This window comes from Miniopterus schreibersii (genome assembly GCF_964146895.1).
Source record: "Miniopterus schreibersii genome assembly, chromosome: 3".
NCBI lineage: Eukaryota > Metazoa > Chordata > Mammalia > Chiroptera > Miniopteridae > Miniopterus > Miniopterus schreibersii.
The window spans coordinates 17,694,830-17,722,538 of NC_138103.1; the positions used below are offsets into that span (position 1 = coordinate 17,694,830).

The 27,709-nt window shown below is 43.9% G+C and overlaps 1 protein-coding gene across 9 annotated transcripts in view; it reads left to right on the plus strand.

Moving 5' to 3' along the window:
- The first annotated feature begins 1,102 nt into the window (after positions 1 to 1,102).
- The window catches only part of CLEC16A (C-type lectin domain containing 16A), a 199,126-nt gene continuing 172,519 nt past the window's right edge, over positions 1,103 to 27,709 (plus strand). For 3 of the 9 annotated variants that reach the window (XM_081131422.1, XM_081131423.1, XM_081131425.1), the window contains exons 1-6: positions 1,114 to 1,335; positions 11,446 to 11,574; positions 14,942 to 15,075; positions 20,584 to 20,732; positions 23,482 to 23,587; positions 25,240 to 25,363. In XM_081131422.1, the coding sequence (XP_080987548.1) occupies positions 1,256 to 1,335; positions 11,446 to 11,574; positions 14,942 to 15,075; positions 20,584 to 20,732; positions 23,482 to 23,587; positions 25,240 to 25,363 (722 nt within the window). In that variant the 5' untranslated portion in view covers positions 1,114 to 1,255. Of the gene's footprint in view, positions 1,336 to 11,445; positions 11,575 to 14,941; positions 15,076 to 20,583; positions 20,733 to 23,481; positions 23,588 to 25,239; positions 25,364 to 27,709 lie in introns of those variants that run through there. The other 6 variants (XM_081131420.1, XM_081131424.1, XM_081131421.1 and 3 more) reach the window with 5 other exon arrangements.

Here is a 27,709-nt window from a genome sequence, read left to right on the forward strand (position 1 = left end):
AGGCCCAGTGAAATAGAGGGACCCTCGAAGCTGATTGGCCTCCCTGTGTCTGGAGGAGAGAACCTGCCCTTTTTCCTGCATGACAGTTTCTTGCCCCTTTACCTGAGTTACATAGCAAACCATTAACCTTCACTTGTCTTCCTTTCTCCAACGACAGAAGGTGAAACAAACCTTCATTTATTCGTTCACTCTGTCAATACTTGTTGAACACCTATTAGCACCAAGGCTTGTCCTAGGCATTGGGGAGAACATTGATCCCTGGCCCAATTCTGTCCTGGGCTCAGTAGTTTGTATGCAGTGGGCCTCAGATAAGTATGAGGCATAGAAATAAATGAATGAACGGTGAAGAGGGTCATTTTACCTCCACGGAGCTTCTCACTTCTTATCCAGAAGATAAATTTAGAGACATCTTCTTGGCTCATATAGGAAGTTGAGTGTTTCCACATTTTTTTTGATATGGTAGTTTTGGAAATGGCATGGATTTTGGGTGAAGACCAGAGAAATCGTCTTGAAAGTACAGGACGTTCAGTTTTGGTACATTGTTGCTTGAAGGTCTTTCTACATATTAATTGAATTAGAAAAAGGAAAAGGCTGTGAGGGCAACCAAGGCCATTACCGATTTGATGCAATTTAGTTTATTGGGGGATAAAAATAAGGGTGCCTCGGTTGGAACCCTAGTTCTGTCACTTACTAGCTGCATGACTTTGGGCAAGTCTACTCCTCTGTGATTCGATTCCCTTGACGGTAAATGGGAATAATTATAGAACACACCTCATCGGATTGTTAGAATTAGATAACTATATGTAAGCTCTTAGATACATGGTATACACTATGCAATATCTACTCTTATTCTTACCATAAAGCTAATAATTGTTAATATTGCTCTTTTATTCACCCTACTTCCTTCTGAGGGTCTGCGCACAGGGTTCCCCTTCCCGCCCACGGGGGCGGTACTGCGCACTCTCCTCCCCCGGCTCAGCCTCTGCTCCAAGGCCGCAGGCCCGCGGTTGCGTGATGCTGTTGGGGCCTCGCGGGCGAACTGCATTTCCCAGCGTTCCTCGTGGCGGCGGCCGTAAAGCGCGACGGTCGAACGGCCGGTTCCGGCTGAATGTCAGTGCGGGGCTGTGGGCAGGGGAGGAAGGTGGTTGGCGGTCTCTTCACCACCTCCGTGGTTTGTGCTGGTGCCGCGGGCTTCCAGCCGTTGGGCCGCTGGGGCATGAGGCCGTGAGGCGAGCGACGGGCCAGAGCCGCCGACATGTTTGGCCGCTCGCGTAGCTGGGTGGGCGGGGGCCATGGCAAGTCTTCCCGCAACATCCACTCCTTGGACCACCTCAAGTGAGTGTGTTGGGGGCGGAGGTGGGAGGCCTCGGGGCTGGAAACGGATGGGGGCGCCTAGCCCTGGGCCGGGGTCGCTGGGAGGCGTGAGAGCTGAGGTGGAGGGTGGAGAGAGGCGCTCGGGAAAGGCTATATGGGGGTTAAGAGCGAGGGCTCTGGAATCAGGGCTCCTGGGTTCGAACCCTGACCCAGTCTCTCCTCGCTGTGTGACCTTGGGCAAGTCGCTCAGCTTCTCGGAACCTCAGTATGCCCCTCTGTAAAGTAAGGGGACGAGATTTCAGCTTACGGACACGGACTTTGTTCTCGCCGGAGCAGGTCGTGCGCACCTAGCTTCCCGGGGTGGTACTTCTTAGGCTGGACGGAGGTCAGAGGTCTGGATCCCGGAGTCGAACAGATCTGGGTTCGAATCTAAGTGTGTGGAGGCAGGCCTTAGTTTCCTCAGTTGTAAAACGGGTTTTGTGACAGCACCTGCTTCCCAAGATTGTCTCGAGGGTTGGGTAAGAGACATAAAGCTAGAAGCACATACAGGTGCTCAATCTAGGGCAGTAATTAAAAGCAAACTATTTTCTAGGGGGAGTCTAAAGAGGGACTGTCAGAAGTAGAGCTCTAGGGGAGGACAGGTTGCAAAGGGGGTTCTGGGAAGCAGGAGTGCAGCAGTCAGACCCGCCTTCAGATCCTGATTTCACCACTTCATGGCAGTGTGACCTTAGACAAATTACTTCACCTCTTTGAGCCTCTGGTTCCCCATCTGCAAATGGGTGTTGTGAACATTGTGCAAGGATTTAGTAATGTCATGCATGGAAAGAGACCGATCCAGTGTCTGTTACACAGTAGGTAGCCAGCAGTGGTAGCTGTGCTTATTAGCCAGGCCAGGCCTTCCCAGACCACCCTGCCTCAAGTGCTTCCCCCACCCTGACTCCTGTCCATCTTTCTCTTGATATCATTCAATGCATCTCCACCAGTTGCAGTTATCCTGTTTGTTTTCACTACTTTTCTGTCTGCTACTACACTGGCACTTTCAGGAGGACAGAGACTGCTGTTTTGCTCACAATTGTATCCCAGAACCTAGTGCTGTGCCTGGCACACAGTAGGAGCTCAATGAATTCTTAACGAATGAAGAAAAAAGAGAAAGAAAAAAGAATGAACTGGGGATTGGTGCAGAGCATCCAGACAGAGGCTAGGATTTTTTGTTGGGGGGAGGGTGGGTGGTGATGATGGAAAATAGAGACCTTTGAGGAGGAAATAACTTAAGGGAGGAAAATACAATGGGGGGAGGGAGTTGGCTGGGGGAGTAGGCAAACCTTTGGTGGTAAGAAATAGACTGGCTTACAGAGGAACCTCCCAAGATCACTGATGGGAAGGAAGAAGAATGGAAGGGGGAGGGGAGATGGAAGTTGGGCCCATGGAAAGGATTGATGGGAAGGGGATTAGATGGGGGCTTCTCATTTGGCCCAGGGATAGGGGTGCCGTGATTCTCAGCTGTGTCCCTTCTAGCATGGAGCGTACATTAAGTAACTGTGAGTCTCAGAGAGTAGAGGGGCAGGAAGGCTCATTATGTGGTGAGGAATGGTTTTAGGGGTGGTGGTGAGAGAAGACATGGGGAGGAGAGAGGCCCAGGACAAGAAATGGGGTATGTACGGAAGCAGGAATCTTAAATGGGAGGGCAGCTGAAAGAGAAAGGGAGAGGCTTAAGGATTTCAGGAATGTAGAGAGTGGGTGGATATGGCTGAGAAGGGGAGGATGGTTGGGCTTCCTGCCAGCACCCAGTTACCTGCAGGCTGTCACCTAACTGCTTGGCTCTACGCCTTTTAAATTGCTTTAATATTTATTAAATGCATTTTCTGTGCCTGGTATTTGCTAAGGATTTCCTGTGTGTTATTTCCTTTTGTCCTCACTAGTCTATGAGTTAAAGCAACTATTATTGTTTCCATTTTATAAAAGTGGAAACTAAGGTTCAAAGAGGTTAAGTCACTTGCCCCAAGATGATGACAGCTGAAAAGTGTCAAAGCCAGGGTTTGACTTTGGTGCTTATACTCATTACATTGTCTTTTTGAATAAAACTTCCTAATAAGTCAGTTTGGGAAGTCTTTCAGCTTGGTTGAGTCTCACTGCTAGTAGGGCATCTTCACCCTCCTACCAGCCAGGGAATGGTAAAGGTTCTCAGGTTCCTTTGAAGTATCCTGGGAACTGCCAGGTACATTGTTTAGGTTGCATGGCCATTAGATGCTTTTTGGAAACCTGAGCTGCCTGCCCTGGATCAGGCAGATCAGCTTAATCCATGTTACAGCCTGCCTGAATAACCTGGTGATTTGCTTGCTAGTGTGGGGCTTACAAGATCCTAAAGTGACTTGGAAAAGAGTGCCACAGACAGCTAATACCCATCCTAGTGCTGGTGATGATCTTCATTTGGCTGATAGTAAACACCTTGGGTTTGGGATACAGAACAGCTCATTCCCTGAGGGAGTTCACAGGCTGATGGGAGAAACCACCATAGAGCCAGTGACTGTACAGCGTGACAAGCACTAGGATCACCGTAGGCCCAGGGTTCTGTGGGAACCTTCTTGGAAGCTTTCTGGAGGAGGCGACACCAGAGTGAAGTCTTCCGGGACAAGCAGGAATCACCGTGTGGGGCATCAGAATGTAGGAGGGGGACCCTGGGATTTGTGGAGTATCAACATGGGGCTGGTAGTTGTGGGAAACAAGACAGGAGATAGAATGAGGCCTGGGCTTCATCTGACATAGGGTGACCAACCATCCCAGTGTGCTTGGGACTGAGAGGTTTCCCAGGACATGGGACTTTCAGTGCTAACACTGGGAAAATCCTGGGCAACTGGTACATAAGTTTCATGAGGACTGGGACCTGTGTGGCTTGTTCACCTGGGAATTGTCAGATGCTGGGATGGGCCTGGCGCAGAGTAAGTGATCAACAAGTATTTGTCACAGTATGAACAAAAGAGGCAAGTTCTGGCCAGGTTTTTCTTAACAATGGCTTGCTCTTGCCACTTTGGTCACAGCATCTGTGCTGGAGCATCTCAGACACGGTCTCACTGGCTGGCCCAGTTTGACATCTTTCAGGGCAACTCATCAGGAGAAGCATTGCCTGTAATAACCTTTCTCTAATCCTCTAGCCTGATTCACACTGTGTGGAGCTTCTCCTTGTCCTGCCAGCCAGAAGGCTGGATGCTGTCCAAATGGAAGTTTTCAAAGCACAGAATGGGACGCTGTGGAGAATGTCTGGGGAGTCTCTGCCTTGGGGCTGAGCAGGCCAGACAGACACAGGCTCTGTGTACCCCCTTTCCCCCCCTCCAAACATTGTTTTTTTGGGGGTGCTTTGGGGAGAGATTTGGGGAGTGCTTTGGGGGTGGGTTTCTAGTCCCCTTAGGCTTCTGTCACTCCACTTACCCTTTCTCACACTTTAGCTTGCAGATAAGTTTCAGGGACTTCCAATAGGAGCATCCTAAGAGGCATATTATGATACACATCGTAAAACTTGTATGAAACTTGAACTTAGTATGTCGGTCTCTGAAGTGGACATAATTGTTGTTAACTGTAATGGTTTAACTTGTGACTCGCTTTAGAAAGGAGGGCTGTGGAAGTGGGATTTGTTTGCAGCCTATGGTCCTCAGTGATGAGCCTTTAGTGTGTTGGTTGCACGTTGGCAATAGGCTGCAGTTTTCTGGTCTCCAGGCATTTCAGACTCTTAAGCTCGTCTTGCAACATAGAGTTTGTTAATGTGCAAAGGTCTGATATTGGAATTCTACATTCTGCAGATCTTCTGTTGGAGATATGGTAATATTGGCTCTTTTCCAAAGAAATGGAGTAAGGTCAATTTTAAGGACTTCCATTAAGATCTAATACATATTTTCTTGCTTTTTTGTTTGTTTATCTATTTGATTTTCTTGTCTGCTAGGCATTCATAACTTCATGTAAATACTTGGCTAATAAAAGTGTTGTTTACTTCATTGTTTGTATTTTCTATACTATAATGGTTATAAGCATGGGGTCTGGAGTCAGACTTGCCTGGGTTCTCTGTGGGGACTCTAGCCTCCCAGAGCCTCAGCTCTCCAGAGCATCAACCCACAGGGTTGTTCTGAGGGTTTAAGGAGTGAATGTATCTGAGGCACTCAGAACAGGGCCTGGCAATAGGAGGCTGCAACAGTTTTTATTATAATGATAAAAATATTCACATACAAAATTTGAGAGAAAATGTTATTGTAACAGTTGTTATCATTGTAAGAGAACAGTCTTAGTTTGCTATAGTTAAATGTCCAAGGGAATCATTCTGTCCTCAGAAACTTATCTGAGATAGGGACACAGCTTTGCACACAAAGATGGCCATCCTAGTGCCTAACAGAAGAATAAATGCTGTGCTTGTCCTTTCAGTGGTTTACTATGTAGCTATTATGGATATTTGCAACACTTGTCAATAGCAAAAGTGCTTTTATTTTAGCCAGAAGTGGGGAAAAAGATGGGCATAGAAATGGATATACACCATGAACTGAACTATATAAATACCCAGGGTAAAGGAAAAGACCCAAGGAAATACATTACTGCTCCAGCAGTGGTCATCTCTGGGCAGCGGCTTGCTTGACAATTGCCATTTCTCTTTTGTTGTTGTTGAAGTTTCTAACCTTTCTTAAATGAGTGTTACATTTCTAATCAGAAAGTTATTAAACTGTTAATATCTTTGAGGTGGTTGAATTAGTTGATCTTCCAAAGCTCTGGGATTAGATGCAGCATGAAAATATTAAATCTTAACCCATTCAGCTTTCTTTTCTTTCCCAGTACATTTAAGCAAACATGTATTGAGGGTCTCTTCTAAAACAGTATCGTATCTAAAACAGTGTGTGCTAGGGCACTGTGGTGGGGCAAGATGAGCAAGGTGTAGGCATAATCCTCATAGAGCTTGAGAGCTTGAAATCTAGTGGGTATTTCTATTTACCAACATCAGACATTTAGAAAATGAATGTTGCAAACTGCTGTTTACAATAGCATCAAAAAACATCAACTACCTAGGAATAAATTTAACAAAAGATGTGCAAGACCCTTATTCAGCAAACACTGAAAGAAATGTAAATGTCATAATGTTACACTGTTGTAAAGATATCAGTTCGCTCTATATTTATAGATTTGGGTCAGTCTTAAAGGAAATCTTAGGTGTTTTTGTGGAAATTGAGAAGGTGGATTTTAAAATTTACATGGAAATGCAAAGGGCCGAGAATAGCCAATACCATAATGAAAAAACAGAAGGAAAGAAGTTTGGAGGGCTTTTGTTATCACATAGCAATTTGTTATAAACCAGCAGTAGTTGGACAGCATGGTATTGGCACAAAAGTAAACAAATAGATCAGTGGAACTAGAACATCCAGAAAGAGTCCCACATGTGTAGTCACATGATTAATTACAAAGGTAACATTGCAGTGCATTGGAGAAATGAGGACCTTTTCAGTAAATGATGATGAGTCACCTAGATATCCAAATGGATAATGAATTTTGGCCAATACCTTGTGCCATACACAAAAATAAGTTTCATATGTACTGTAAGTCAAAATGTGAAAGGTAAAACAGTCACTTTTTTTAAGAAGAAAACTGCATTTCTTCATGACCTTTGGGTAGGTAAGGATTTCTTAAGCTTGATACAAAAAAACACTATCCACGTGAAAGACTGATACATTAAAATTAAGAACCTTTGCCCATCAAAAGACAACTATAAAGGGAATGAAAAGGCAAGCTACATTCAGAGAAAATATTTGTCACATGTATATCCAATGCTCAGAATATAAAGAACTCCATCAAATAAATAAGAAGAAGGTACTCTAATAAAAAAATAAATAAAACTGGGCAAAAGACTTGCACAGGCACCTTGCAAAAGATCTTCATATAGCCATGAATATGTGAAAAAGCATTTAACTTCCATTATTATACAGTAAAACCCCAGTACATCACCACTATATACCCAGCAGAATGGCTCTACTGAAAAAGGCAAAGAACAGCAGGTGTTGAAGGGGCCATGGAACAGCTGGAACTCTCAGACTGTGCCTCCTGGCTGTTTGGCTGAGGGTGAGCTCCTAAGTGTCCCTCAGTGCTGTCCTGGCCTGTGCAGTGGTGGTCACAATTTGCACGTCCCCAAGTTACTCCAAGTATGAGGGTCACATGAAGCCCTTCACGTAGAACCAGGATTGTAGGCCATGCACCACTAGCATCTTCTTTTCAGGACTTACTGCCCGGCTCTTTCCCCTGGGTTTGTCTGTAAGGGACTCCTGGAAGTTACTAGAATTTTTTTCAGAGATTATTTAATGAAGGCAATGAGGGTAATGATAATAGTATCATGCATAGTAACTGCCAGTTTAGATAGCTGTCTTTTTACTTGTTTATACCTCCTAAGAACACCATAATAGGTAAGTATTAAAGCATTAAGGTACAATTGCTGCTTCCATTTTACAGTTGATAGAACTGAGGTGCACAGAGATTAACTAACTTGCTCTAGATTACCCAGCTAAGGCCAGACTTTCCACTTTCTGCTCTGGTTTCTCTGGACAGTTCCATAACTCCTCCCATGAAGTCCTCTTTTCATGACTGTTTGGATCCAGCCTGAGCTCTCCTTTCTAAGTTCTGAAATATTCCATGCATAATTTAATAATAATGTTAATTATGGCCCCCATCGTAATGACCACAACATAATAATAGTAGTAGCACTAACCTTGCATCTATTGAGTGCTTACTGTGTGCCAGATGCCGTGCTTGGCTCTTTCTATGCTTTATCACATCGAATCCCTGGAACAGCCCAGTGAGGAGGCCTTGACTGTTACTGGCGCATTATAGAGGCAGAGCTCCAGAGAGTGAAGTGCCTTATCCAGGGCCACAGTTAGAAAGTGTCAGGGCCTGGGGTCAAGCCCAAGTCTGTTGGACTCCAAAAGCCTAAGCTCTTCACTACCTCTCTTTGCTGCCACTTGCTGTGTTTGACTTTTGGACCCTTGACTATGTTCAGTATGTTCTGATGTAACATGTTCATGAAGATATCCCCCTATTCAGCATTTACTGAGTACCTACTGTGTACCAGGCATTTTGGAGTCACCAAGATCAGTAAGATGATGTTTCTGATCTTGAGGAACTCAGGTCTATTAAGGGAAGCAGATCGTTGCAAATGAGGGTGGTCTGTGCAGCAGCAAATGCACGTGGGTACAGAAGTGCCAGAGTGGAGGGAATAATGACATCCCTCCACTCGCCAGGCAGGAGGGCGGGGAGGTTCTGTAAAGAATGCTTTACCAAGAGGTACCTGAGGTGAGTTTTGAAATAGGAGTAAGAATTTGCTAATTGGTTAGGGCTTCAAGGGCATTCTAGGCAGAAAGCACAGTGAATAGAAGTCAGGGCTGGTCCTAAAGATCTTAAACTCTTCTATCCCTAATGCATGTCTTCCTCTATACAGAAGGAAGCCTCAGAGTGGGGAGAATCTGCCTCTCCCCTGGCACCAACAGTGCCTATCATGGCAGGGAGTGGGTATGTTCTGGACTGCATGAAGAGTGTCGCTGATGGCCACGGTGTGAGTGATGCCGTGGCTCTGAAACTTTAGTGGAAGCTTGTTCAAAATGCAGATTTGGGGCCCTGCACCCAGGAGTCTCTGGGTTGCTCTGAAAGAATTGGGTGTGCCTCAGCACTTGATTGTTCTGATGTGTAACCTGTATTTTGGACAGGAAGCCACTGTCAGGACAGAGTATGCAGAGACAGAATGGTTTCCTATAGGCAAAAGTGACAGACAAGGTGAATTTTATCTCCCTATTTGTTTAACCTGTACACAGAATATATCATATAAAAAACTAGGCTAGACTTAGAGGAAGGAGGAAGGAAAATTGATGGAAGAAATATCAATAACTTAAAATATGCAGATGATGCCATCTTATGGCAGAAAGTAGCAATGGTTTGAAATGACTTCTGATGACAGTGAGAAGTGCCAGAGCAAGACTTGCATTTGAACATCAAGAAGACAAAAATCATGATTACAGAAGAAATGTACAACTTTAACGTAAAATCATGAATACAGAAGGAATACACAACTTTAACATAGTGAAGATATTGAAATTGTTAAAGATTTTGCTTACAGTTATCAATTATCAATTCAAATGGGGACTGCCTCCAAGAACTCAAGAGGAGGCTGAGGCTCAGAAGGGTAGCAATGGAAGAATTGGGAAAGATCACCACAAAGATATGTCATGAGAGACCAAGGCTAAGATCATCCACATCCTCATATTCCCAGTTACTATGTACAGATGTGAAAGTTGGACAGTGAAGAAGGCTGGTAGGAAATGACTGATTGGAAATATGGTGTTATGGAGAGCTCTGCAGATACCCCCAACTGCCAGAGAGATAAACAACTGGGTCCTAGAGCAAATTAAGCCTGAAACATTGCTGGAGGCAAAAATGACACAACTGAAGTTGTTTTGCAGGGACATCATGAGAGGCAGGGTTCTTTGGAAAAGACAGTAATGCTGGGAAAAACAGAAGGCAGCAGAAAAAGAGAAAGACCAAATATGAAATGGACTGACGCCATGAAAGAAGCCATAGATTTGAGTCTACAGAGCTGAGTAGGACGGCTGAGGACAGGACATTGTGAACATCACTCATTCATAGGGTCGCCGGGAGTCAGAGCTGACTCAGCGTCATGTAACACACCCAGGAGTCAGTTCTGTGGATCTGGGGTGAGGAGCTAGAATTTGCAACTTAGGTGATTCTGATGCAGGAGGCCTGTGAACCACAGTTTGAAAAACTCTGCTCTTTGGCTTGGGGAAGATGAGTCAAGGCAGCATGAAGACAGAGACTGATGAGGGAGCCCTGGTGACTCATCCCAAGGCTGCACCAGTGCTGTGGAGTTTCCTTATCCCAGAGGGAAACTGGCATCGGCTCCCACGTGCGGCCCTGCCTGTAGATGTGGGCACAGGTGTTGGAGATTTCTGTTTTCTCAGGGCCATTCTAGTTATTGCATAGTAGGAATGGCATGCGATTTTAAATTAAAACCCAGCCTCCTTAAGTAGCAGATTGCTCCTTATTATTCCCTCTGAAAGAGTCTACCTCTTATTTCTCACACATTTTTAGAGATTTTTCCATGGGACGATCCTATCTAATCTTTCCCTGTTTTGCTCTCACCAGCCCCCACTCCCAAACTGAAGGGGGCCATAAAAGAAGTCAGGAGACTTGCCTTCCCAAGTCTGAGACTCCATGACAGCTCAAGTTACCTCAGTCTGTGGGTCCTAGTGATGCCATCTTTTAAAAGCTGTGTCAGGTGGCAATCCCAGGAAATCCGGCCTGACTTCTGGGCCCAGCACTGCTCAGGACTGGCCTCAGTGATTCAGTTGCCCTCACCACCAGCAGAGGGCCTTTCTGTCTCTGCCCCGGCATAGGTCTCGAGCAGCCTTCCAGGACCATTTGGGTGGGTGAAATACAGTGCCATAGTCTCAAGTCCACTTGACTTTGTGAATTCAACAACCTGCACTCAGCACATAAGATCAGTGCCCTTCAAGCAACACACTTCATGTGAGCCATCATTTCTGATGGGCAGTCTGAACTTTTTGGGGAATTATGGGCAATCCAAGGGCAATCTTATGATTGCACATGATTTTTACCCCAGGTGTTGGCTTTGGGACTCACCCTTCCTAAGCTGTGACTCCACCTCATGCAGGTCTTATGTTAAGCATTCAGACCTGAGCCATGTGTCTCCACTTGCTCCACTAGCATCAGAATGACCTGGGGAGTGTGTGAAAAAGGCCCATGCCTGGTCTTCCCTCAGTCCCCCTGAATCTGAATCTCCAAGTGGGCTCCCATACCCCTACTTTATTCAGTTCTCCAGGTGATTCTCTTACTCAAGTTTGAGGATGGCTGTCTTCAAGGACTTGACCATTCTTTTGCCTCAGTTTGGGTTGGTGTGTCCCTGATTATTTACTGCTTCAAATCATTTTCTCCCATTTTTCTTGAATGATAAGTTATGTCTCATCTGAATGACAGTTGTGCTAATTGGATAAGAAAAAGCATAGCCATATTATCCTCCAGATGTTGCTAATGGTCATTGAGCCTGGCTTTCATTTCAGTTGGTAATGGTTACTTTTCTTTCCTTTCTCTCAGGTATCTGTACCATGTTTTGACCAAAAACACCACAGTCACAGAACAGAACCGGAACCTGCTAGTGGAGACCATCCGTTCCATCACCGAGATCCTGATTTGGGGAGATCAGAATGACAGCTCTGTGTTTGAGTAAGGGTTTCTAATGTTTTAAAACATTTTTTCTTCTTCCTTTGAATATTTTTTTAGATGCATATCATGAGTCATTCCTGATGACATCAGAATTTGACGCCAATTTGGTCTTGCACAGATATCTATATCTCTGTCTATATAACATGTCCTGAAACACCACAAGCTGAAAATGGGGAGGTTGTGGAAATGAGTCTCTAGAAAACCTGAAAATATTATGGATAATTTTTCCAGTAGTGTCTGATTATCACTCCCAAGGAAGAAGATAATGTCCTGGGTAGTAAGACTCTAAATGAACTGGGGGAGACACTAGGGGCAAACAATTATGGTGTTTACTGATGGGCCAGGCACAGTGCTAAGCTCTTGATGAGATTATCCCCCTACGTCTCCTGGTGACTGCAGGGTGAAGGCCCTGTGGTCCCCATTTATGTGTACGGTCACACAGCTGGTTAAGTGTCGAAGCAGTGCCTCATACCAGAGCCCGTGGAGGGGTTTGTCCTTATTCTCGTACTTTCTAGATGAGCAGCCGTAGGCCAGCCTCAGTTTCCCCATCTTTAAAGGAGAGAGTGAAAATTCACTGTCTAATGCCTGGTATAGACCAAGCAGTAAGAAATGTTAGCAGGTCATAGTAATATAATAATAATAATAATAATAATAATAATAATAATAAAAGATGTCCCTATTGGACAGTTAAAAAGCAAAGGCTATAAACCATGAACTACTTCCCCAATAGACCTGTCTCAGTGTCTGAGTGCAGAAGAATTTGGATTATCACAACCACCAGACAGATTTTGTTTTTATATAAAATAATCTTAATTTTAAGTATTGAGGCCATTTTTAAGACCATTTAAAAAAAATAAAGGTATTCCATTTCTAACATGGTAGCATGACTTCTTAATAAATATCCTGATTTTCTGGATAGCTCTATGTTTTCATTAGTAAGGTTAAGATAAAGCTACTTGTGAAAATGCAAACCTGTGACACTGGCCAACATCCTCAAAGGACAATAAGAGTAATAAAGTGAATTGTTGCTTATAGGCTTCCTTTAAGGCTACATAAGGAATTGGTTGGTTAGTATCTGTTTTTGGAAATGAGAGATACCCTTTGATTAAAGCTTAGAAACTGTCCTCGTTTATTAGAATGGACTTCCTTAGTCCCTTTGTCAGCTTAGAAAGACTCTGGAGCTCTTAGAGACCCATTGATTCTTAAATGGCTGCCTAACAGAATCCCCAAGAGAATTTGTTTTTAATACATTTTTTTATTTTGGAGTTATTTTTTATTTATTTACATTTTTAAAAATATGTCTTTATTGATTTCAGAGAGAGGAAGGGAAAGGGAGAAAGAGAAATAGAAACATCAGTGATGAGAGAGTCATTGATCGGCTGCCTCCTGCATGCCCCCTACTGGGGATGGAGCCTGCAACCCTGGCATGTACCCTGACTGGGAATCGAACCACGATCTCCTGGATTATAGGTCAATGCTCAACCGCTGAGCCACATTGGCTGGGCTATTTTGAAGTAATTTTAGATTTACAGGAAAGTTGTGAAGATAATACAGAAAGTTCCCATATGCCTTTTCCTTAGTTTCCCCTATTGTTAACATCTTAGATTACCAGGGTGCATTTGTCAAATCTCAGTAGCTGACATTTGGTACCCAACTATTAAGTAAACTCCAGACTTGATTTGGATTTTACCAGATTTTCCATTAATGTCCTCTTTTTGCTCTAGGATCCCAATCCTGGCACCCAATTCAGGCTCCCACAGTGCATTCAGTTGTCACATTTCCCCACTCTCCTCAGGCCTGTTACAGTTTCTTAGTCTTCCTTGTTTGTTATGACCTTGACAGTTTTGAGGAGTACCTATCCCACCTGGAGCATGGGAATTAAGCTCTACCTTCTAGAAGGGGGTAGTATCTACATACACTATTTGAAATTCTTCTACATGGAAGATTTGTTTCTTCCCAGTTATATATTTATTCAATCACTTATTTATATCAAATGAACTCATGGATATTATTTTATACTTTGGATTATAATCCAATACTGTGTTTTTTATTTTGTTGCTGAATTGGCTCCAGCTTTGGAAGCTCTTTCAGGTTGGTTCCTGTGTCCTTTGACATATCCTTTTGTTTTTGAGCACTTCCTTACTTTCTGGTGCTTTACAATGCTCCAGGTTTATTTTCTTTTTTTTTCTGCCCCAGCCCTAGAATTAGTCATTTTTCCAAGGAGCCCCCTCCCTACTCCTCCAGGGTGTTTTTTAAAAATCCAGGCCCTTGGACTTCACACTGGACCTAGAATATAGCTCTCTGGGCAAAATCTAAGTATAGGTGTTTTAACAAGTTCCCAAGCTGGTTATCATTGTGCTGCAGTGAGCTTGTTGGGTGACCCTTGGTAGACAAGACAAACAAAATAGGTCAAATCATAGGAATATTCTGGAGGTCAATGTGAATGGCTCCTAGAATCAGAGTTGGAAAAGATTTTAGGCGTCTTTTTTTAGGTAATTTATTCATTTACCCTTCCATGGATTCAAACAGAAGTTATGCAGCGATCCTGCAGCCATGCAGCTGACAATAGAGGGGAAAGAGTCACCAAAATTAAGTCAACCAGCAAACATATGTCACTACAGTGATTTGTTTGGAGTATCCCAAATGAGAGGTTATCTGCAATTAGCTTGAATTCAGAGAACACATAACTAGAAACATCGCTTTCTTCCTTTAAAGAAAGACATTAAGGGGTTCTCTCTCCTTTTCAAGACTAAAAGAGCCAATGTATACCCCTAAATGTCAGTGCCACAGGCTGCATGCAGACAAAAGTCCTTTCCAGAACAAATGCAGACTTGGGGACTGGCTAGGGTCCTACCACTATGTTAGCATCTTCTGTTTCCTTCCCATTCTTTTCCCCCAGACATGTAAACTACAAGCTTGACAATTTGGAAACCAAAACCTTAATACCCCATTGTTGCTTGAAACTCAAAGACATGGAGAGCAAAGGAAAGAGGCTTAGTAAGGAAAACAAAGGATATAAAATATTTGGTCAAAAATGCTGCTTACCAGGTTTATAAGCACAGATTAGTGTGTAATCATTTAGTAGGTAAAGATCTTTCCCCTTCTGTCAGAAAGCTAGTAGTTCACTACTTCCAGAATCAGTACTGTTCTCACATTCTGGGAAGAGAACTTGGAAGGTTGCATTTGCCTGTCCAGCATCGTGGGAGCTGATAGCATGGAAGCTGAGGCTGTGCAGGTAGTGTGGTCTGGCTGCTCTGCAAATACCTTTGGGGTGGAGGTGCACGTGTGTACTGTGCATGGAACCAGAGGATGATTTGGATTTCCATCTGTGGAAGCAAACACTGATGCTTTCCCATTCTTTCCCCAGCTTCTTCCTGGAGAAGAACATGTTTGTTTTCTTCTTGAACATCCTGCGGCAGAAATCGGGCCGCTATGTATGCGTTCAACTGTTGCAGACCCTGAACATCCTCTTTGAGAATATCAGTCACGAGACCTCACTTTGTAAGGACAATCCTTGACACCTGCCTCTGCACTGCTGAGCATCGGCAGCGTGTAGTTTGGCGTGGTTTTTGTGTTATTTTTCAAATGTCTGTGGTTACCGTGTATCTCTGTGCTTGGGCTGCTGTGACAAAGTACCCCAGACTGGGTGGCTTAGACAACAGAAATTTATTTTCTGGAGGCTGGACATCTAAGATGTGCCTTCGGGGTTGGTTTCTAGTGAGGCCTCTCTTCCTGGCTTGCAGATGGCTGCCTTCTCATTGTGTCCTCATGTGGTTTCCTCTGTGCGCACACACACAGAGTTCTGGTGTCTCTTCCTATTCTTATAAGGACACCAGATTATTGGATTAGGGCCTTATCCTATGACCTCATTTAGCCTTAATCACCTCCTTAAGGCCCTGTGTCCAAATACAGTCACATTGGGGGTTAAGGCCTTGATATAGGGATTTGGGGGGGAACGCAGTTTGTCCATAACATCATGTTTATCCCTGCGTGGTGGTGCTATGAAGGGATAACGGAGGGTTCTCTACTGCTGAGTAATTCTGGGGCACTAGCATTTCTTTTTTATAATTTATTAAGAAAGAGTTGGAGTCAGTGAGCCAATAGAATAAGCATTGGAAGTGGCAGGGGAGGAAGAACTCAGCCACAGAGCACGCAGGGCGTGGGCTTTGACACCTGCCTGACTGGCACATATGTGACTCAGAGCTTATTCCCTGTCCTCACTAAGTCCCCAGTTCTTCATCTGAAACAACCTCCTCTGAGAGGCAGGTGCTGTCACTGCCCTCATTTAACACTCAGAGAGTTTGAGTCACTGGTCCTAAGTGACAGCTCTAGCAAGACCAAAATTGAGAAGGGGTTCAACCCAGGCGAGTTAGCTCCATGATCCTTAACTGGGGGTGATTGTGCCCCCAGCAGACATTTGTCAATGCCCAGAGACACTCTTGGTTATAAAGATGGGGTGGGCGGGGGTGGGAGGGTTACTACTGGAATCTTGTGGGTGGAGTCCAAGGATGCTGCTGAACATCCTACAATGCACAGGACAGCCCCACAACAGAGAATTATGTAGCCCAAAATGTTAACAGTGCTGAGGGTGAAAAACCCTCATCCTCCATGCTTGACCACTAGCTTTTTTATCCCAGGATGACCACACCCTAGGCCCTACCTGCAGAAAGTAGGAAAGAGAAGACAAGTGATCGAATGTCTGTGTCAGAGGCAGGCTCTAGGTCCCCAAGATAGGTTTGAAAATAGAGATGGTGTTCTTGGCATTCCCTTGGGGAAGGAGTAAGAGGTAGGAAAGAGCTGTTGAATGGTGACTCAGAAGTGACCACTAGATGGTGCTGCTGCTCCAGGAGATCCTTCCACTGACTGATGAATGTGAGTTGACTCACTCTCCCCAGGTGGTTTCCCTTGTTATCAGCTTTTATTACACTGGATATGAATTATGTGTGGTTTCTAAAAACTCCGAGAGGGGAAGACCCAGATCAGTAGTGCAGGCCCTGTACTCAGACCCAAGTAGGCCCCAGGACAGTTCTGCTACATACTCCCTGTGTGTGCTCCTGGGAGTGATCTCTCCAAGATGCAGTGGACATAATCCTAATACCTGGGGAATGGAATGGTTTGAGGATTAAGCGTGATAGCGTGTTTGCAGAGCATAGCACGGAGTCTGGCAGATAGATGGAAGTGTCCAGAAGAGTTGGTTTTATTATTAAAGCTAGAATTCCCCTAAATACCTTTTCTATGGTAACACTTTCTTAACCCAGGCGACTGCACTAAAGATGGGAGTTGAGACAATTAAAATTCTGGGGTTTCTGGATCAGATGGCTTTTCATGTACTATGTCTAAAAAGGGTGCCCTGCTGGTAAGAAACCCAGGCAGGTGCCACTAGCTTCATGGGGAGTTCACCAGAGTACTCTTATAAGCCCTGCCAAAGTGGAGAAGTCACTTCCTTTGTATAGAACTTGGATTTATGGGGGTAAGAGGATAAATGACTTGCTTTGATTTTTATTTTCTAATTATGGAATTATGGAAGGAAAATGTCCTCATTATAAAACAACCAAAACCAAAACAAAACAAAACATTACAGAAGTATAGAAAGCAAACGTTTCTGTAGAATCTCACCTAACAATTCAGTCACATACCATTTTGCTGTTTGTTTTATTTTCCCCCAACCTACCAGTGTATCTTAGACCTTTTGATTGTCTGTTCATGCATCCTTACCTAGTTGGGTTCAAGAGCTGCAATTGCTGGGCCATAACTTATTTAACTTGACCATGGGCATTTAGGTGGTTTCCAGGTTTTCGCTATTACGAGCAGCCATATCACAAGTGCACCTGTTGCCTATTGAGTTTGGTGACCTAAGTGACAGAAGGCCTGTGAGACTGAGATTACTTATAGACTCCTGGGTTTATTATAAAGGATACCACAGAAAGTCGGCCACACAGTGAGGGGGTAGGAGAAAAACCCCAGCCGAATAATAGAGGCAACTTCACTGCCCCTATGGTGGCCCTCACCACCCACAGAGTCATCTTGTGGAGGCCTGGGAAAAGTCCCCGCTGGGCAATGATTGGAGCATGTGGCTTTTCCAGCTCAAGAATGCAGCCCAGAGGCTCACAGTTGCATGCCTGAAGCTGCCAGCATTGGTGCCTGTGCCTCTGGTTGCCCGGAAGCCACTAACCAGTCACAACGAAGCTCACCATGACATCTCATCAGTCCCTTCTCCTGCCAGCTCATTCGTCCCTATCCATAGCCACAGTGACAGAATGAAAAAGAAGTGCTCTAGGCATCAGTATCACCTGGGCTGCTTGTTACAAGTTAAGATCCTAGGTGGGTAGATTGTGAACTGTTCAAAGCATGGAATATATAGCAAAAGGGAAACAAGGGATGAACTCCTACCACTACGTGCAGCAACATGGATAATTCTCAGATGTGATGAGTGAAAGAGGCCAGACGAGCGTGCATACTGTGTGATCCCATGCCTATGAAATTCAAGATCAGGCAAACCAGTTCATGATGATGGAAGTCAGACTAGGGGTTGTCTTTGGAGGGGGGTAATGACTGGACAGGGACATGAGGAGCCTTCTGGGGAGCTGGAAATGTGCTTTGTCTGATCTGGGTGGTGCTTATGGTGTCTGTATTTGCAAAAATTCGTCAAGATAGACACCTAAAATTTGTGAGGTGTGGGTATATATATCAGCACACAGATACATGTACTTACCATTCATACGTATGCACATTTCCACGTATATCAAGCTGTACACTCAAGATTTGTGGAATATGTATCTTATTTTTTAAAAAAATATATCTTTATTGATTTCAGAGAGAGGAAAGGAGAGTGAGAGAGAGATAGAAACACCAATGATGAGAGAGTCATTGATCGGCTGCCTCCTGCATGCCCCCAACTAGGGATCGAGCCCACAACCCGAGCATGTGCCCTGAGCGGGAATCGAACCCCTATCGCCTGGATCCTAGGTCAACGCTCAACTGCTGAGCCTTGCCCGGCCGGGCTGTACCTCATTTTTAAACACAGTAAGATTCTTAGGCCCCTTCCCCAGACCCACTGCCTCCTCTCTTGGAGCAGGCTCCAATATCTACCTCAGTAATTGTTTTGATCAGATTTTAAAAACCATTCTAAGACTACAGACTTCACGGCCTGTCTGCAAAGCCAGGACACCTAGTGTACTTTGAATGCAGTGGCTTTTCTGGAGAGCTGGCTTCTGGGGAGAACCCAGCTGTGGCCCATGCCATAGCCTCTCATGGCCCTTGCTGGCTCTTTGTGTTGTGTTTGATTCCAAATAGTTTTTTAAGTAATACTTTGGCCTAAGTTAGATACCTCTTTGGTGCCAAATAACTTAATGGTTTATTTTCGATTCAATCAAAAGCAACTGTGTTCAATCCTGGGTATATGGTGGTGGAGATTATGAATCTCCAAATGAAAGTAATAAGAATAAAGGCAGCTAACATTATTGAGTGCTTACTTTGTGTCCCTCACTGTTCTTAGTAGTTTTCGTGTATTATCTTTAATCCTCACAACAGCCTCATGAGGAAGATACTGTTATTTTAGTTTTCAAACAAATAGACTGGGGAGTGGGGAGGGTAAGTGGTTTTCTCAAGGTCACCCAGCTGGGACGTAGCAGAGGCAGTGTGGATCCAAGTCCATATTTGAACCCAGTGTCTCACACACAAGAAGCCCTGTAAGGTTTCTTAACACAGAGTCCCAGGCCCACCCCCAGAGAGATGAGTGGGAGTCAGGACTGGGGCCCAGGATTCAGCATGTCTGATTAGCTCCAGGTTATGCTGTGCTGCCATTCTGAGGACCACACTCTGAACTCCTCCACTCTGTCTGTAGGTGCTGGTATTGATCGTGCTCTGCCTTTAACCATTTTTGGGGAGGCAGATGTGATGATGCAGAGCTCACAGGCTGGCAGCCCAGAGGACAGACAGTGGGTACAGCAGAGCCTGCTTTGAATGGTGGCTGGTGAGGACTTAGAGGAGAAGTGTCCAGCAAGGGCCCAATACCAAGGTCACAAACTAGAGGCCCATGGGCCACAGCTGGTCTACAGGTCTGTTTTTGCAGGCTAGCACAGCTTTAAAAACTAGCTGATCTAATGGAAAATATTGCAAAATCAGGAGATGCAGCATTAAAACCTGTTACCCTGCTTCCCTTGCTTAGCTGGAAGCTCTCACCATGCTGAACCTGCATTTCTGCAGGAGCTGGGGGCTGCGAGCTTGGAGGGGGTAGCCATTCTTCAGTGGGCGCCAGTGCCTCCAGGCCCTCATCATTGTTGGCCCCCATTAGTGATGATATTAACATGGGCTTTGATAATGGGACCTTGGTTCGAATCCCATCTCTGCAACTTTCCTTCCTGGGCAAATTAATCAACCTCTCTGAGCTGTTTTCACTCATCTGCAATGAGTAAAACCTACTCTACCGTATCATTGTGACAATTAGAGTGTGAAGCACCCAGCCAGATACCAGGCGTGTAGTGGAAGTTCAGCATAAAGTGGCTTTTATGAAATCACATTGCTATATGGGGAGAAAAAAGCCATGTGTGAAGCCCTTTGTGGCATTCAGGGATGATGGGGTCACTTTTGATGGCAAAGTGGGGCAGTTTGTTACAAAGTACAGTGCTGTTTACCCTCATCTGCAGGTCACTTGTGAGATGCCCACACACCAGCTCATCTGTCCTACCCCCAGCTCTGTGTTGAATTGTGCCTGCAATGAAGAAAATGTTCAATGTTCTTTTCTGCTTGGTGTGGGAGGGAGGGGTAACCCGGGCCTGTCTCTGGCATTGCTTTTGAACTTTCTAATGACTACTCATAGTGGCTGATTTCTTTGCTGGTTAAAGGTTAAGCTGCTCCCTGTTAGATTGTTTAACCCCACCCACCCAGAAGCTTGACTGGTTTGGATATATTCACAAGGTTATCTGCTTGTTACCTGACTTTCTCTGCTTGTCTTCCCTCCAGCGCAAATTAACCTGTGGTTTTTTTGTCATTTTGTTTTTCTCCCTCTAGATTATTTGCTCTCTAATAACTATGTAAATTCTATCATTGTCCATAAGTTTGACTTTTCCGATGAAGAGATTATGGCGTATTATATATCATTCCTGAAAACACTTTCATTAAAACTCAACAACCACACTGTCCATTTTTTTTACAACGAGGTAAGTGACTGCTAGAGGGGGCATTTGGATGCAAAGCCACCTGGCCAGACCAGCACCTTCTGTCTGGGTGGCCTTCTGTATGTTGACAAAACACTTATGGACTTGTTCTTCCCTGATTTTCATAGCAACACTGCTTGACCTTGGCGTACTGAAAATTTTCTTTAATTAATTACTTCCCCATTTTTGATGTAAAATTCAATTAGTGTAGCCTGACAGCAGTGTACTTGGCATGGAGAAGTACTTGGAAGTTGACTTAGGGGTCGGGTTACCCTGTGGGAAAAACAGGAACTCCACTCAGACCCAGTTTTGCCATTGCCCTGCTCTATGACCTTAGAGAAGTCCTAGTCCTCTGAGCCTCAGTTTCTTCCTCTGAGAAATGGGGATAATAATATATACCTTGTAGTGTTTTTTTCAGGGATTGAATTAAATGAGGTGATGCCCTCAAAGCACCTAGTATGTACCTGACTCCCTAAAGTCATAGCTATTGCTGTTCTTTACAAGCTAACATCCCTGGTAATCCTTTGGAGAATTACTAGACATTTATAGAAATAAATTACTGCTGTTCTCACAATTAAAAGTAGCTTGAACAATAAGATCAATTTATCTCATACCAAAAGGTAGGGTGCCAGCTGTCCTGGGGCTGATTCATCCTGCGGCTTAACCTCTTCATCAAGGACTGAGGCTTTTCCATCTTCCTGCTCTGCTGACCATACAGTTGGCATCTTTCCTCAGTTCTCAATCCCTCATGGTCTCAGAATGGCTGCAGCAGCTCCAAATCTCACATGCTCACATGCCACTGTCGAAAAGCCTGATGAGACCACTTCCCTTTCTGGTCTCTCTAACTTCCAAAAAAATTCTTTTCCAGAAGCTTCAAGCAGACTTCCTCTCATGTCTCACTGGTCAGAATTGTGTCACATTTATCACACAGTGTGTCTAGAATTTGGGAGTGGCCTGGCAGGGCATTTCTGGCGTAGTATCTTGTGATGCTGCATCATCCGAAGGCTGGATTAGGGTTGGAGGATCTGCTTCCAAGGTGGATTGTTCATATGCTAGCCAGTGGTGTAGGCTATTGTCAGGAGGATTCAATTATATAGGCTTCCCCAGGGACTGCTTGAAGGCCCTCATGGCATGGTGGCTGGCTTCCCCCAGAACGAATGATCCAAGAAACCAAGGCAAGCTGGAATACCTTTTATTATCTAGCCTCAGAAGCACATACCATCACTTGCCGTATTCTTTATGCTGCAAAGGGAACCCTGATTCAGTGTAGGAGAGGACGACATGTGTGTAAATACAGGAGGTCAGGATCATTGGGCCATCTTGGAGGCCAGCTATCACATAGCCATGTGTCGTTTGCATGGCAAGTGTCTTCTGATTGGTGGTTACATATGCTGTGCCTGTATATGAAGTCAGACCATAGTCCCAAACATATCCTCTCAGTTTGGGCAGAATCCATCTATCTGTTCCCATATCATGCGGCAATAGTGGCCTGAACCTTGATTTTTCTTTGTCTAGATTGATAGTGGGGAAGAGCTGTCCTCAAAGGGAAGAAATGCTAACTGCCAATCATAAAAACTGTGTGGCAATTTGAAAAAGTAACCTTGTGTGGCCCAGTACCTGGCACATAGTAGGTGCTCAATAAACATGTTCAAAGACCAGATAGATGGCATTAACATTCTCTGAGGAGCTTTCCTGGGTGGAAGAAAACCCACCTGTGAAGTACAGATCAGAGAGAAGAACAGACTCTCCCTCCACTCCAGTGCAGCTGGACTTTTGTGCACCCAGTAGGAGGGCAGGAAGTTGAGATTCTGGGGCCAGAGTGATGCTCCTGGAAGAAGATCCTGCTGGTCACCAGAGGAGTGGTAGGAGCGTCATTTTTGAGGTGGGCTTGGTTTCCTCTTTTATGTGGGCCAGTACAGTAGCTACCAGTTGCTAAATGTAAACTTCTAGTGCTCAAAATCTTGTTTTTGTTATTAGACAGTTGTCACTTTGCTGAAGGTGGCCTCTTTCCCACTTCCTCACTGCTTGTGAGTGCTCTCCAGTTGGCTCCAGAGCCATGTGGAAAAACTGGCCAGAAGAGGGCAGCCAAGTATGCCACCTTTCTGTTCTAGGCCCATATCCTGTTGTGCTTTTTTCCTTAAGGCTCCAACAGTGGAGTTCTCTGGTTCTGAACTGTTTTGGTCTGTTCTGATGACCCCTATGTAATGTCAGAAGATTCCTAAGACCCTCCTCCACCATGATAAAATTTACACTTTTAGTATTTACAAATAGAGGAATATATAATAGCCGAGAGAGATTCTGAATATAGTAAAACTTGACACTTCCCTTTTTTTTTTCCCCAGCAGCATCTAATAATAACTAGTGTTACTACTGAGTGCTTATTAGGTATGAGGTGCTGGGTTAGCATTGTGTTGGAAATAACTTTATTTAATCCTAGCAGCTGTGAAGTAGGAATTATTATTCCCATTTTCTAGATTAAGAAGCACAGGCTTGGAAATATTAATCACACCGCTAAGAAGTGGTAGAACAGATCATGAGCCTGGGTCTGGACCCTTTTCTATTTCTGCCATGGTTTCCCCTCCCCACCCCTCCCTACATTCCCCATTGGGAGTGACCACTGGTGTAACATCCATGTTGGTAACTTTTTTTGTCTTTTACTGAAGTCTGTGATAAGATTCAGAAAGCTGGAGTGGGGGGGGGCAGGCCTGTCTTACAGGTTTGTAATTCCTTTTTGGTACTTCTTTTGTTTTAGCACACTAATGATTTTGCCCTGTACACAGAAGCCATCAAATTTTTTAATCACCCTGAAAGCATGGTTAGAATTGCTGTAAGAACCATCACTTTGAATGTCTACAAAGGTAAGTTTTCCTTATGATTTCCACCTAGTGCTCGCTCTCAGGAGCTCATTTATTATAGCTGTGGTTGCTTGTCTCACAAAAGGCTTATAGTCACTGAACATTTAGCTGGCCCCTTACAGAAATTTTTGTACCACTGTCTTTTCCCTGCACACTCAGTTCTGTACTACATGTTAAAACCTTAGTGCTAACACAGAAGTAGTAATGTCCTAAGAAAGGCACATGTGGGACTTGGAGTGGCCATGTGATAATTAGATATAAAGCAGAGTTGTCCTTTAAATGTTAGATTTAAATTTTGTGTTTTGGCCTATAAAATATAGTTCCAGGGGTATCTTTAAATAATGTATAAAAGCATTTCACGTCATGAACAGCAGAGGGCAATATTGTATTCTCAGCCTGCTGCAAAGCCCACCAAATTCCTCCTTTCTTTCAAGATGTACATAATGCCCAAATGATTGTCTCCAGGAGAAAGGCTTCCACTGCTCGCTGCCCACACCAGCACAAAGGCTGGCTGCACAAAGTTTTCTGACCTGGAATTGCCCCTCAAGGCAATGCCTTCTCTGCCTAAATCCCTGGTTATTTTCCCTGTAATCACTACACTGGAGTTGGGCCTATTTTCTCAGGAACCAAAGGGCTTTGACCTTCATGAATTAGGATGTTATTAGTTGAGATGACGCCTAATTGGGAGGGAGCGGGAGCTCCTCAGGGACTCACTCCATCCTAGCTCTGGAATTGAATTAAATTGAAGAGCCTTTCTAAGAGCTCAGTGGGGCCTATCCAGAGGTCACAATCTGAGGGCCTGATGGATGAATCCAGCCCTCAGACAGGTTTTAATTAGCTTAGATATCTTTTGAAAAAATATATAGTTGCCAGTATTTAAAAATGAGATCTTGGGTAATAATCTGGATTTCTGACTTGAAAATGTAGATTTGGCTGTCCCTGGCCCACAGTCCTGCAGGGCAGTGGTAAGCTTGTGCGGAGAAGCAGATGCCCCCGTGGGGTCATGCTCCCCAGTTCACAGGCCAGGCCTGCTGGCTTCACTCACTGAGTCATTGGCCAGCCCGGCAGGCTTCTGAGTTTGTAACCTGGCCTAGGCTGCAGTTCTGCTGCCTCCTGTTATCTGTTTTCTCTTGTTCTCTTCTAACCTGTGTCTTTCAGTTTAGATGCCTCCTGCCCTAGCTCTCTCCCTCTGAGCAGCTGTCTCACCATCCCAGTTCCTAACCCTGTTAACCTGTTGTCTGTTTTTTGCCTTTCCTTCAATGACGAGTCCCGTGTTCCTTATTCCAGTGTCATGTAAGTTATTAACCTCTGGTTTTTCGCTTTCTTAACTTATCATTACATGTAAACACAGGAAACGTGCTTGAGAATGGTGTAGCTTTCATTGTAGTCTAGCTAAACACCAATGATAAGGAGGACTTCCAATGTGCTATTAATGTTTAACCCAATTAACTAATTTTATTAATCATAAAAATAGCCTAAGAACTGCCTTGACAAGTATAGTTTAATGAGTAAGATAACCATTTTCAGGAAAGACAGAAAAGATTAAGATTATAGTAACTGGCTTTTTCATTATGGTTTTGTTTTTTTTAAAATCTTCACCACGATATTTTTGGTAGCTTGACTCTTTTTTTCTCTTCTTTTGTGAATTTTCTCAGTGGATAACCAGGCCATGCTACACTATATCAGAGATAAAACTGCTGTCCCCTACTTCTCCAATTTGGTCTGGTTCATCGGGAGCCACGTGATCGAGCTTGATAACTGTGTGCAGACTGATGAGGAGTAAGTGACCTCGTGGGGTGCCTGTTAGGTAGGCAGAGGGATTAGGGGAGAGTTTCCTTTTCATCGAGAAAAAACAAACATTAGAACAAAACTTACTCATCTGTGTGTAGGCAGAATATGGACTTCCATACCCTAAAAGGTTCCACCCACCGGTCTGCTTTATGTAACAGTGGAAAATTGGAAACAACTCAGATACCTCCAGAGGGGATCAGGCTTAGTAAATTCAGTGCACCTAGAGATGGGGTGACAGGCTGCTGGTAAAAAGATTAAAATGACCTGTCAGCTGGTGAGTGGATCAACAAAATGTGGTATTTGCATACAATGGAATAGTGTTCAGCCATAAAAAGGAATGAAGTACTTATACATGCTACACCATAGATGAACCTGGAAAGCATTATGCTCAGTGAAAGAAGCCAGACACAAAGGACCACATATCGTATAATTGCGTTTATATGAAATATCCAGAATAGGCAAATCCATAGGGACAAACCGTAGATTAGTGGTTTTGTAGGACTGGAGCGGGGGGCAGGGGTGGTCGTTGGCGGGGAAACGGGAAGTAACTGGCTATGAGTATAGGTATTTTTTGAGGGGAGGGAGTAAAAAAGTTCTAAAATTGATTGTGATGGTGGTTGGATAACTCTACAAATATACTAAACCCCATTCAATTTTGTAATTAAATGGGTGAATTTTATGGTATGTGAATTACATCTCAGTGTATCTATTTTTTTTAAAAAAAGGTATGATGGTAATTTGGGCCCTAGAGTTATGAAGAGAAGTTCCAGAGAAGGATTTCTCAAACTCGGCACTATTGGTCTCTTGAACTAGCTAATTTTCTGTTGTGGGGCTGTCCTGTGCATTGTAGGGTGTTTAGCAGCATCCATGGCCTCTACCCACTACATGCCAGTAGCACTCCTTTTCCATTTGTGACAACCAAACATGTCTCCAGACATTGCCAAATACCTCCTTTAAAATTGCCGTCAGTTGAGAACCCCTGTCTCACACTGACAGCTTTGCACAGACTGGTGAGAGGCACACCTAGAAGGGGTCAGGATGATAAAGGGACTGTGGAAATTTTCCTTCAGCAGGATATGTAATGCATTTTACTTTTTAAGCCTTTACTTTAAAAAGCTCTTATCAAAGTTAAGGAGGTCTCCTAGGGGGAGGGGGGTAGAGAGAGAGAATATTAGGTCTCATATTGAGAAAGAAGCAAGTTTAGGTGGGTGGCAAATCTGATGGAGCATTTGGGGAGGCAAGGACCCATGTGGTTATGAACAGTTGTAGATGTGAAATATAAAGAGGCACTTAACTCCAGAAAGAAGAAAAGGTTATACAAGGAAGGACATGAACCCCCCTATTCCTCTGTTTGTCTCTCTAGTAAATGGCTATGATATAGTCAACACCAGCTGCCAATGATTCTTGGGGCAAATGAGCGGAGGGAGCACAAAGGGTCCTGTCATAGCATAATGCATAACATAATGCATAGTGGCTCAAACACAAAATAGAGGTCCTCACAGATTTTATAGAAATATGGGAGGAACTATCCACAGAAACAACTAAAAGAATTAAAAACTGCCTCATCTGGAGAGTGGGCAGGGGTTGGGGAGGCTGGGCTAGGAGCTGCTACTTTTTATTACTGCTTACTATTTGATTTTTAAACCCATCTGCATATATAACTTTGATAAGAGCTTTTTAAAGTAAAGGCTTAAAAAGTAAAATGCATTACATATCCTGCTGAAGGAAAATTTCCACAGTATCTTAAGTGGGGTAAAGCTTGTGAAACATGGTGTATAAATGTTCTAGATCTCAGGTGGGTGGTGGGGCCATAGGTACTCATTATACTATGAGGCTTTACAACATGTATTTGCCATAAATATTTACTAAATATCTTATTAAGGAGTAACTATCCAAAATTATATAAAAGAAGCAAAATTGCTCCTGATTTTACTTACATTTTTCAAGTAGAGATGGATGGATGGATGGATGGATGGATGGATGGATGGATGGATGGATGGATGATAGATGATAGATAGATAGATAGATAGATAGATAGATAGATAGATAGATAGATAATAGATGATAGATAGATAGATAGATAATAGATAGATAGATAGATAGATAGATAGATAGATAGATAGATAGATAGATAAACACCTGCATCTTAGGTATGAATATAGGGAGACAGAAATGTGGAAAAACAGAACCTAGGGACACAAGTCCCAAAATATCACCTGTTAGTAGTGGTGCTACAGGAGACTTTGATTTTGTTTGTTTTTTTGTTTTTGCTTTTATCTTCTTCTTTAATTTTCTTTCTTCTAAAATGACCATCTATTACTTGAGTAATACCCA